At 40.1% G+C, this 12,909-nt stretch overlaps 1 protein-coding gene across 8 annotated transcripts in view; it reads right to left on the bottom strand.

Moving 5' to 3' along the window:
- LOC5569098 (regulator of G-protein signaling loco) overlaps positions 1–12,909 on the bottom strand; it is a 171,367-nt gene that overhangs the window by 11,015 nt on the left and 147,443 nt on the right. For 6 of the 8 annotated variants that reach the window (XM_021848792.1, XM_021848787.1, XM_021848788.1 and 3 more), the window contains 3 exons: positions 6,346–6,684; positions 5,652–6,277; positions 557–1,647 (listed from right to left, as the gene is read on the bottom strand). In XM_021848792.1, the coding sequence (XP_021704484.1) occupies positions 557–1,647; positions 5,652–6,277; positions 6,346–6,684 (2,056 nt within the window). The remainder of the gene's footprint in view (positions 1–556; positions 1,648–5,651; positions 6,278–6,345; positions 6,685–12,909) is intronic. The other 2 variants (XM_021848790.1, XM_021848791.1) reach the window with 2 other exon arrangements.

The following is a 12,909-nucleotide window of genomic DNA, read 5'->3' as shown; positions in this document are numbered from 1 at the left end:
AAGTGGTCAGGCTTCTGAGATATCTGCAAAAAAAAGTTCCATGCACACTAGCGCCGCCTTGTGGCAAAATATTGAATCAACTAGCTCGAACAATGATAGTCCTTTACTTACTAAACAACTTTGCCGAAGACGCCATCCTTCTAAATGATCAGGATCCTGAAATATTTGCAAAACAAAAATAAAACTTCCATGCCCACTAGTGCCATCTAGCGGTCCAATCCCGAATTAAATGCGGTACCTCCAGAACAACTTTACTAAAGACTCCAAGTTTCTATATTATCTGGATTTTGAGATATACCGATTTAAAGCTGTGGTTTACTCGAACCGTATATAGTGCGTTCATTATTATGCGACTTTCATGTACATTTGTTGTTTTACCGCATTATAAAGGGTCATACTGTAAATAAAAACCGTCGAATATTGTTCTTAAGAAGATTCTTGAGGAATACATTTTGGTTTGGTGTCGATAGATATCTTTGTTGCAAAATGATAGCATATAAATCACAAGTACAAAGTACAACAGCGCGACAGCCCGAAGGTTAACTATGTAACTTACCGTCATTCTGCGATCGCGTTGGCATCTGCAACTTTACTCCAGCCTTCAATTTAGCAATGATGGGCTTTTTTGTTCCTACATTGTTCACACTTTCTCCCCCATCCTCCGATCCAGCCGTTGAGCATTTCTTGCTTTTAGCTCCTCGACCGCTCTCCGATGGCGCGTTCGATCCCCGCCTCCGGAAACGATCCCTTCGAGTCGAAGAGCTATCCGATGTGCAGTCATCTGGAGTTTTTGCGTTGGCAATCTTTCCGTTCATTAACTCGTTGAATACCTTGTTGGTAATTTCATCAAGCATGTTCGTTTCCTGTTTGTTATCATCTTTGAAGTCTTCCTTGTTCTTCAACTGGAAGTTATTGTTGTTATTGTTATAAGAATAATTACTGTACATGTTTTGCGACTTTTTTGTAATGTAATTGGAAGCCGTTCCATTGGAGGACGGCATTGCAAAGCTGTGCTGCTGGGCGTGTGCTTGTTGATGCAATTGCTGCTGGAAGTGATTAATGATCTGCTGGTGCTGGGAGGTAGCAATAATGGGAAGTGGGGGTACCTGATTTGCGTAAGCCCTTTCGGACCGCGAAGCAATGGTTCGGGTAAGGTCCTGATGAAATTCACTTTCGTTTCCATTACGAACCTGCAACCACAGTCCATCCACGCTCGTAACCGGGTACGTCATGTCGAGATAAGCATCCTTGGAGTAGACGTTCATCTGATCTAACTCGTAGTTGTACTTCAACAGTATGGGTCGAAGAACGTCTCCTAGCGGCTTGGTGGCTTTGCTTTTGACGGAAATCATCTTTCGGTTCGGAAGGCTCAACTTGAACACAACCCGTTGATCAATGTTCACCTCCTTCCCGGCGAGACTAGAAGACGGACCATCCAGATCCAAGGGTTTGTGATTGCCGGCCAGGAACGCCTCATACGCATTGTACACGATACCGCGCTTTTCCAACAATCGTTCGACTAGTTCCTTGATAGTTTCGTTGGACCGCGTCTGCACTACCGTCGTTGCTCCATTCGACAATATCACACGGCACAAAGTGTTACGGGTATCGTCCTGATCGTACGACTTGCCGATGGCGGCGTCAAAGCTGAAAAATGTGAAATAGAAGATTGCAACGGTGAGTTTGATTAACATAAGGCTTGTAGAGTTTAAGTGTCTAAAAATAGGAAATTTAAAGACTACATGTCTGAATAAGAGCTCAACAATGAACAGAAAAAGGTCTCCAAAAAAATTTAGAGCAAACAAGAATCAGCGAGTACTCCAAGGATAATTTTATATGGATTTGATAAAAATTCCTCTGAGAATCCGAGCAGATTTTTCTCAGAGGGCCATTCCATTCTATTGAGGATTTAACGAGATATTACGCAATGTATTAGTCTGGAATTTTTAAAGACTTGTTCAGGATTTTAATCAGAAATTTGATCATGCATTCGCTCCAAATGTTCTCCAGGTATTGCTCCCGAAATTTTCTTCAGGAATATTCATCCAGTATTTGTTTTTACAGATTCACAACATCTTCGTTCGTTTCAAATTCCTATCTTAAATCTCCCAAGAAAAACCGCAGCTCCAGTAATGTATTCAATCATTCTTACATAGGATTATCTATGATATTCTTCAGAAGTTTCTTTAAAAAATTAAGAAATTTCCTAATAATTTTACATGAAAATTGAAATTTACGTCCAAGATTTGTTTATGATTTCAATCAAAAAGTAATCAAAAAGTAGGAATTATCTCAAAGATTTCTCCTGGGCTTCAGATATTTTTGCATATATCTTAAATTAATAGAAAGTTCTAAAAAATTTAGTAGATGTTTCTAAAAAAAACCTAAAGTAATCTGATGAAATTTCTGAGATTCGATTAACTTTTGCAAGAAAAGAAGGATGATCTCTGAATAGACTTCTGGAGCGGTGTCCGGCCATTTGGCCGAATGGCGTTTAACCGAACACCATTTGGACGAATGCCATCTGGCCGAACCGGTCGTTTGACCGAATTTCAACCAAAAAATAGTATAATTACTACAAAGTTGATGTGTAGGATTCAGAAATGCGGCCCAAAATCTGTGATGGGACGTCAAGTTTGTTGAGAAGACTCTAAGCTGCTGATTGGTTCGTCTCTGGTTACCAATAGTGTGCTGAAGTTAAAAGTGATTTTCGATGATTTCATTCGAAATTTTTCCTTCTTTTAAACATAGGCTATTCTATCGACTTCTAATGGATCCATTACTATTGGCAATGATTTCGCTTATTTTTAATTGGAAATTTTATCTTCTTTAAATCATTGGCAGTTCTTTGTAGCTATACAAAGTTATAGTTATAATGCTAATGCTAAATTAATGGACCAGGATGAAAACTACCACCACTAGGAGATAGATAAGGATTTTCTCTTCATCCATCATCATTGTTCAATAACGTGTAAATCCATTCGTTAGCTCAGTACAACAAGCTACACACTCGGTTACCAATGGACGAGATCACAAGTTATGCGAGAATTGAATCTTTATCTTTCTTTTGATTTTGATTGCTTAAGGTATCATTCCATAATTAGGCATGAAATTGTATTAGAATTTCTTCACTATACCACGCAGCAACTTTCTGTAGGAATCTTTACAGGGTGATTACTAATTCCTGTCAGTAAAGTAACTGATCGTAAATAAAAGATGGATGTATGAATTTTAATTTCCAGTGTACATCCTATTTTGTACATCTATAAAGTTTATTTTGACAAATTAAAGATTAAATCTTTTTTCATTTATTCTTAGTTTTTAGTCATATGTGTCGTTTTAAAGGCATTACACCTGGCACGCACGTCTTCCACAGACATGTATTTTTGACTAAACTCCGCTGTTACCGCAATCTTTCAGACTTACTAGGGAATAGAATAAGACTGATTATGGAAGATCTTAACGAAAAAAAATATGTCTTTTTTGGTTAAAATATCTGCTTCTGTATAACGTGCGTGTTAACTGTAATGCTTTTGAAACAACGCATGTGGCTGGAAATTAAGGTAAAAAAATTAATATATTATCTATGTACAGTGAAGACAAATGCTACAGATATCCAAAACTGGGTATGCACTGGTAATTAAAATTCATACAATCATCTTTTTTCTATGATTACTTATTTTACTGATAGGAAATAGTAATCACCCTGTATAAGAGTACCTCATGGTTTCCTTGCAAAAAAAAAAAACATAAAAATCTCTGTTAAAAAAAACATTCAAAATTTCTTGATAAACTGTTTGAAATTTTTGGTCTATCGGTTCAGCTTTATTCTATTCAAGAAATCTAAAGCGATAACCGATAAGCCGTACCGTTTTGACTTAAATTAGTTAAATACAGTCGACTCTCCACATCTCGATGTTTTACATCTCGATATCTCTCCCTATGTCGATGATTTCATAAGTCCCTTCAGTCTGCATACATTTTCACTCTCCATATCTCGATCTCTCCCTATCTCGATGGTTTCTTCGATATGTGGAGAGGCGACTGTATGCACAAAAGCTCATCCTTCATTAGGCGCTGTCGATAAACGTAACGTTCTAGAGGAAGGGGAGAGTATGCTCAAGCGTTACGGCTCATACAAAGAATTGGGTCCTAAAATGTTTAATGAATTCTTATTTTTATTTAATAATACGAAAGAGCATGTTCTTGCAGCTACTTTAGCAATTTTTCGAGCTCAAATAACGGCTATAACCTTTTTAAAATTCAATTTTAAAAATAGTTCCAAATATGAACCTTGACACTTGTGATCATGTTTGACATTCACTTTTTCGACAAAATTGCCACAGGGCTTATAGTTTTAACACTGGGGTTGTTCCTATCTGACATTTCGGAAGGGACACGGAAAACAAAATATACTCAAAATTTGAGTTTAAACCAAGGGGCGTGACAAAATCTCAAAAATCATAGAAAAATGTTTTTTGTACTTAAATCAATGGAAATCATTTAAAAATTGAGTAAACATGTGTTTCTGCCTTAAACTTTGATAAGCGTTTGATACTAAAATTGGGACAGGGCTTTAGGACCCTATTGAAGTTTGTTATACGAAAAGCGTTACGGACGGGGGGAGGGAGCCAAAAAATTGGACGCTACTTAATGTTATATGTAAGGTTGGAGGTTTGAGAAAAAAAAATCGTTTACCGTGCAAGCACCATATTCTGAACGGTTAAGAAAATCCAATTTGAATAACCTAAATTATAAAGGATTTCAACAGCTGGGATATTGGTTTGTCTTGCCATTGCATTTGTCTAATATCTAAATAAACGCGTAGATTAAAATAAAACGTCCATCAATTATCAATTATTTTAAAAATCATATGTTAGTCTGACGCATGCATATTCCTAATTATGGACGCCATATACATCAATGGTCCTTATTATGAACACACATTTTTCTTTATTATGGACAGCAAACGAACTTTACGTATAATATTTGTTGAAAAAACAACTTAACCATGTATTTTAGTTTTGAAACATTACAATGAATCAGGTTTCGAACTGACAGTTTACTATTTTGGATGTAAAAACAATGAATGTTCAACATTAGGAACGAACCGTTCAGAATATGGCGCTGACTATAATATGGTACTGGCACGGTAGTTGATATTCATTAAAAACGCCTTTTTTGTCTCTCAAACATTAGAAGACAATTAGATCACAAAATTAAGGCCCTAGTAAAATTGGAGCAAATGTCTGACCTTAAAAAAGCAGTGTTCTGTATAAAAATAGAGACAAAATAAATGAATAAAAATCACAGCCGTTTTATTTTCCAAATAAAACAGCTGCGTGAGTTTTTTTTTCTCGATTTGTCGATTATTGCGGAGAAAAATGCTTCTTAATTTTTAACATTGCAATGTCAATGCATTAATTCCAATTTTACTACAGCCTTAACCCTCTAATACCCAACCCCGGCTTAAGGATTTTCTTATATTTTTTGTTATATTTTATATTGCTTTGAAATGGATTAATCCAGGACTGGTTTTAGAGACTTGGTCTCTATTGTAATGCAAGTTTGAAAAGTATATGTATACTTTCAATGGAAGATCTAGACTATAGATATTTCTTAAGCAAAATGATTTGTAAAGTCACACTTACCTAGCTAAGGAACTCCTAGAACTATGAATATCACTAGTAGAATTGGTAGACAAGACCTTCAGCGTGTTGCTACTACCTCCGGTCCCTCCACCATTGGACAGCGAAGATTTTCCACTTTCTTTTCGTCCATCAGACTCGCCACGATCCTTGGACTTGCACCGCGTCTTACGATGCCACGGAAGCAACGATTTCCTCCGCCGATCTTCAGCATTACTCAACGACTTCTTCAACTTGGTTGCACTTTGCAGGGCAAAACCAGTCCTCAACAGCGGGTCCAACTGCTCCCCTGGATAAGGCAAAGGATGACCCTTCGTCTCTGAATCCTGGCACGTTTTGTACATGTCTGACTTGATGAACCGTTGATAGCTATCGAACTTCATCAGGTTGAATATTTGCTTCTGAGCGGCAGCAAACAGCGTGGGTTCTGCCTGTGGCAAATTTTCCTTGGCTATGTTCCGCGCGATGGAGTCTACGTTTACCGGTTCACTGCAGCCCGACTCGAGATGCTTGGCGAAAATGGACTGGGCCTCCTTGGCGCGTTCTTCCCGATCTGTAATCTGCCGATAGCGTTCACATGCAGTCCAGAAGTAGATATTTTCGGCGGAGAATTCCTTCTTGAGAAACTCCTGTAAGGAAAACCGGAACAAATCATGAATATAATTTACCCTGGAGGAATTGGCATTTTTCAACTTACTGAAAATGTGTGCAGTCCAGCTGCATCTTCCAACAGCTTCTCGAACGACGTTCCCCACGATGCGACCCCGATGGGACCGCCACTGTTGCTACCCGTGCCGGCCGTTTGCGTTGAGTCCGTCGTTATCGTACTGGCCGCATCCATGCACGGATTGTACCCGCTCTTGGTCGAGCTGTAGTCATCGTCGATGGACTTGGTGTAGACATCACTCTCCGAAGCGGCCAACGACGAGGGCCTTCGGTGCGATGAGCCGGGCGTTCGTTGATCTCCCGATCGGGACCGCAACGACGATTGACCCCAGCGACGAAACGGGGAAGCATTGTGGTTGATTTGCTTGTTCTGAAAATAGAAAATATAGAAGAAGAGATTAATACAGATGATTACTAATGTGAAATAAATAATTAGTTAAATGATGGACATTAGATTTAAAAAAAAAACAAAAAAAAACTAATCTAGGTGCGATTGGTTTAGGTGTTCTTGGTGTTGGTAACCCGAACAACTAACAAGATAAAAAAAAGCTTAAACGAAATCTTTCAATTACACCACATCCATCCCGTGCGTAAAGTATTTCACCTTCAATGCAAAGCTTCGTACGAACAAAAAGGGGTGAAAAGCTTGCCGCTGTAGAGCTTCAGATTACACATTGCTTTACTGTGTATTCGCTTAACATGGTAGATGATGATACGATGATACCATACATGTAGATACATATAGAGAATTGGATGTATTTTACCCATCGGGTTTCTTACGTTACTTGATGTGTTTTCGGACATGTTTTGAATTAGACACATCCCCCGGGGCACCTGGAATCTAGTCTAGAGTGCTCATGGCAGCCGGTAGTGCAGAAAATGCTTCGAGAAGCGACACCTTTGAAAATCTTGAAGTTTGATGCTCTTATTTTTATGGTTCTAGGTATGTTCACAATTGTCCACTTCCCCCAGGGCACCTGGGACCTACTATAAAGTGGTTAGTGTATCTAATGGTTCTGAATATGCTGCTGGACGCATTATTGTAAAGTTTAATGCCCGCTTGAATATAGCTCTAGATATATGATACATGATAAAAAATTCAAACATGACTGATCGAAAATATGGAACAAGTTTTACGGAAATGGTCATATTTCTGAAGATTTTCAACGTATTTTAATGCGTCTGGCGGCATTCAACTTCCTATCAGTTCTAGTTTCTAGGAAAAATTAATCATATATGCAATTTTACACTGCACAAATATACAAGCGACAGAAAAAATGCCATTTGGACATGACCTTAGAAAATCCGGAACATCTCCGGTGTCCGGTGGCCAATATGCAAGTTGACTAAATTTGCCGTCGACTGCCTCCGGATGCATCCAATTTCATATTTTTTCATAAAGTTATGAGCATTTAAATTTTGCCTATCTCAATCATCTTGCCTATCCCCTGTACAATATTTATCTTCTGTGACCAATGGTGCAAAGGAACATGACCTCAATGATTCAACATAGCTGGTTGGGAACAGAACTATTGTTATTAAGCTGCGTTATCGTGCTTAGTAATTAAACAAGTAACTTCAGAGTCATCCATGAATTCATTCTGTAATTTTTACTTTTTTTTCTAAGATCTTCTACAAAACTGTACTTTAAGGTTTCTTCTAGAATTCAACAAGGATTTTCTCTACGAATAAGAAATAATTCCTGGAATTCCTTTGAAGATTAAAAAAAATCCGAACGGATTTTTCAATGAATTTCATTAGATGTTCATTTAGTAATGTTTCTAGAATTCAACCTGAATTTTACTCAAGATTTTTCCGTTTCTGTCAAATTACTGAACGACAATTCTAAATGAAGCCGTTCAGGATTTTAGTAGGAAACCCTTTAGATTTCCCAATAAGCTATCAGCTCAGCTTTTCATCAATCAGTAGGACTTTAGTAAGAATATTAAAAAACAAAGATCTTGCATATAAGGAATCCTAGAAATGTGCCAACTTTCAAGGATCTCCTCAATGACGATTCATCTGATCGCCAGAAATTTGCAAATCATCTCAATGAAATCGGTGAAAATTGTTAAAAAAAAAAGTGATTGCCAAAGATCTCTCCAGTACTTAAAATTGGTATTCGGTTCCGAATCAGTTAGCCGAACGCCATTTGACAGAATGCTATTTGGCCAAATGCCGTTTGGCTGAAATTCGCGAACATTTGCTCACGACTAACCGAACAAGGTGTGATTTCATATGGTTCTGACAAACAAATAAATTGCATATTAGAGTGATGCAAATTTTTAAATTTTGGCTTCAGCTACAACTTTGCCGAAGACCACATTTCGATTGGATGTCCGGATAAATTGCTATTAATGATCATAAAGTGGGTTTGCATTTTGCATGCTTAACCAACTGCTTGGCAGGCAACAGTGGCGCTCCTGGCGGGAAGAATAGATCAAAGTAATCCAGGCTACTATGTTCTACAGCAAAAAAGCAGTGTTGCTCTGAAAGTAATTGAATGATCATCTCAGCATGATTTGGACTTTGTTATCAATGATAACAAATTATCCTTACGTCCAATCAAAATGTGGTCTTCGGCAAAGTTGTAACTGGGAAGAATTCACATATGAAGAGTGTGTTCACTTTCCCATAAATTATTATTACGAGCAGTTAGAGGACTGAACACAAAAGGTTTGACTTTGCCATAGTAATTTCCATATAAACTTCAAATGGCGTGTGCACAACCAAATTTCTTCCAAATCACTTCAAACTTTGGGAGAATGATTTTTATCATAATTGACATCGTTTAAGCATAGGGGAATAGAAACTTCAAAATTTGCATCAGTCTATTGCATATCTATCAAATCGGCAATACAAAACCCAAACACTAAGAGGAAAAATAGCTTTTTTCAGAAGCGTGGGGTGCCGGTACCAATGGTTGTAATGTACCAGTAGATTGGACTATGGAATAAAACGTACATTTTTCGATAAAAACTACATGTGCTATTTTTGATATTTATCCATCGCCTCTAGTTGAGTCGATTTGCAAAATTTCAGCTTTTTATTGTATCAAAAATAATAATTAAATTTACGCAAAAAATGGCTCCCTTGCACCAATAGTCGCCGTCGTGTTCCAGTAGTGGATCAACGGATGGAAGCAGTTTTTAAAATGGATGTATAAAAATGAAGAAAAGTCCCAGAGATGATCTTTATGCTTCATTCGAAAGATATTAGTTGCTGTTCCGAGGGAAAATGTTGAACCTATGTAAAAATTTATCATTTTGTTTAAAATTCCTTGTATCATTCCCGAACGTCTACTACAGGAGCTCTAGCGCAACTACTGGAACACGTGTACCAATAGCGATCTTGTTGGAACCTTGAAATTCAGATGGAAATGTTGAGATTTCTATGGTTGCAATTAGGTACGTAACGATTTATTTTGAATGCATAATAATTTTTTGATGTAATCCAAAGCCAATTTTCGGTTTTGGGGTAATTTTGATAATGTGTATACAAACACATGGAAACACTTTACAAGAATGTTTTAAGTTGAAAGAAACATAACAAACAACATTTAAAGCATGAGCGTAGCCAAAATTTTCATCAGGGAGGGGAAAGTGACCTCAAATGATCATTCACGAATTTCACGCAAAACGACCACTATACGCAACTTGTACACCCTTTTTGCATGTAACGGTGAACTATGATTGAAATCAACCCTCCTGTTTTCACAGTGCGCAAGTTGGAAACCGAAACACGTCTCAGTTTAAGTACCGATTACGTGTTAGAAAATTTCAGATCGAAAAAAAAACGTAAAAAAATAAATATATGATTGGTAGAGATCATATTGCCCAACAATTTCATCATAGCCAATTTTCGAAACGAGATGTGAGGGTTTCATACAGTCTTTCGAAGAAATCGATAAGATAGATTTCTTTCAGGAATAGCTCCTGAATTTCACCAGGCATCTAGGAATTTGACCTCCAAAGAAAGTGACGGAAAATCCTCCAGAAAATGTATAGGGATTTCTGTGCTGATTTTCTAGGATTTGTTTTTTCTTTCTCTCCCGGGGTATTTGCATTCTTAAAGGAGTTATTTCCCGAAACATTTCACTGTATTCCATCAAATTTATTGACTTAAAGGTACAGTGCATGAGTTGTACACTATCATTTGCTACAGAGAATGCTTCGCAAACAACTAAACATTTTATATTTTTCCTGGATCAATTTATGATACATCCAATTCCTCAACAGATGCCTCTTGAATTCCTTCAGGAATTACACTCGTATTTAAGGGCTGATAAAAAATACTGTAAATTTTACTGTATTTTTTATCACTGTACATTCCATTGTACTGTATTTAGCAGCAATCATTCTTGGAATCCATTTGAATATATACTTACTTACTTACTTATTTGGCTTTACATCAATTATCTTGATAAAGCCTCGCCAACAATATTTCGCCAATTCCCTCGGTTCATGGCCGCTTCTCTCCATCCTCGACTGTGACCCACGCTCTCCAGGTCCTGGTGTACCTGGTCCATCCACCTAGCTCGCTGCGCCCCACGCCTTCTTGTTCCGACCGGATTCGTGGCGAACACCATCTTTACAGGGTTGTTGTCCGGCATTCTTGCAACATGCCCTGCCCAGCGTATCCTTCCAGCTTTAGCTACCTTCACGATACTGGGTTCGCCGTAGAGTTGAGCGAGCTCGTGGTTCATCCTTCGCCGCCACACGCCGTTCTCCTGCACGCCGCCGAAGATCGTCCTTAGCACTCGGCGTTCGAAAACCCCAAGAGCTTGCAAGTCCTCCTCGAGCATAGTCCACGCCTCATGCCCATAGAGGACTACCGGTCTTATGAGCGTTTTGTACATCGTGCATTTGGTGCGGGGGTGAATCTTTCTTGACCGCAGTTTCTTCTGGAGCCCATAGTAGGCACGACTTCCGCTGATGATGCGCCTTCGTATTTCCCGACTAACATTGTTGTCAGCCGTCAGCAAGGATCCAAGGTAGACGAACTCGTCCACCACCTCGAAGGTATCCCCGTCTATCGTAACACTGCTTCCTAGGCGGGCCCTGTCGCGCTCAGTTCCGCCAACCAGCATGTACTTTGTTTTCGACGCATTCACCATTAGCCCGACTCTTGTTGCTTCGCGTTTCAGGCGGGTGAACAAATCTGCCACCGTTTCAAATTTTCTCCCAATAATATCCATGTCGTCCGCGAAGCAAACAAATTGTCCGGATCTCGTGAAAATCGTGCCTCGACTGTTAAGTCCGGCTCTCCGCATGACACCTTCAAGCGCAATATTGAACAACAGGCACGAAAGTCCGTCGCCCTGTCGTAGTCCCCGCCGAGACTCGAACGAACTGGAGTGTTCGCCCGAGATCTTCACGCAGTTTTGCACACCGTCCATCGTTGCTCTGATCAATCTTGTGAGCTTCCCGGGAAAGCTGTTCTCGTCCATGATTTTCCATAGCTCTATGCGGTCGATACTATCGTATGCCGCCTTGAAATCGATGAACAAATGGTGCGTAGGGACCTGGTACTCACGGCATTTCTGGAGGATTTGCCGCACGGAAAAGATCTGGTCCGTTGTCGAGCGGCCGTCGATGAAACCTGCTTGATAACTTCCCACGAACTCGTTTGCTATAGGTGATAGACGACGGAAGAGAATCTGGGATAGCACTTTATAGGCGGCGTTTAGGATGGTGATTGCACGATAATTTTCACACTCCAGTTTGTCGCCCTTTTTGTAGATAGGGCATATAACGCCTTGCTTCCACTCCTCCGGTAGCTGTTCCGTTTCCCAGATTCTGACTATCAGCCGATGCAGACAAGCGGCCAACCTGTCCGGGCCCATCTTGATGAGTTCGGCTCCGATACCATCCTTGCCAGCGGCCTTGTTGTTCTTGAGCTGTTGAATGGCATCCTTAACTTCCCCCATCGTGGGAGATGGTTGATTTCCGCTGTCCGCTGTGCTGACGTAGCCATCGCCTTCGCTGTCCTGACCTTCTGTGCCTGTGTTCTCTGCGCCATTCAGGTGTTCATCGTAGTGCTGCTTCCACCTTTCGATCACCTCGCGTCCGTCCGTCAAGATGCTCCCATCCTTATCCCGGCACATCTCAGCTCGCGGCACGAAGCCTTTGCGGGATGTGTTGAGCTTCTGATAGAACTTCCGCGTTTCTTGAGAACGGTACAGCAACTCCATCTCTTGGCATTCCACCTCTTCCAGGCGGCGCTTTTTGTCCCGGAATAGGCGGGTTTGCTGTTTCCGCTTCAGTCTGTATCGTTCCACGTTTTGCCGCGTACCATGCTGCAGCATTGCAGCCCGCGCTGCATTCTTCTCCTCTAAAACCTCCTGGCACTCCTCGTCGAACCAATCGTTTCTTGAGCTCCGTTCCACATATCCGACAACGCTTTCGGCAGCGTCGTTAATGGCTGCTTTGACTGTCCTCCAGCAGTCCTCAAGAGGGGCCCTATCGAGCTCGCCCTCATCCGGCAACGCTGCCTCAAGATGCTGCGCGTACGCATTGGCGACATCCGGTTGTTTTAGCCACTCGAGATTGTACCGGGGCGGGCGTCGGTACCGTACATTGTTGATGACGGATAT

This window comes from Aedes aegypti, chromosome 3 (genome assembly GCF_002204515.2).
Source record: "Aedes aegypti strain LVP_AGWG chromosome 3, AaegL5.0 Primary Assembly, whole genome shotgun sequence".
NCBI classification, from domain to species: domain Eukaryota; kingdom Metazoa; phylum Arthropoda; class Insecta; order Diptera; family Culicidae; genus Aedes; species Aedes aegypti.
The sequence above is the reverse complement of the archived record's forward strand: the minus strand, read 5'-3'. Positions and strand labels throughout refer to the sequence as shown.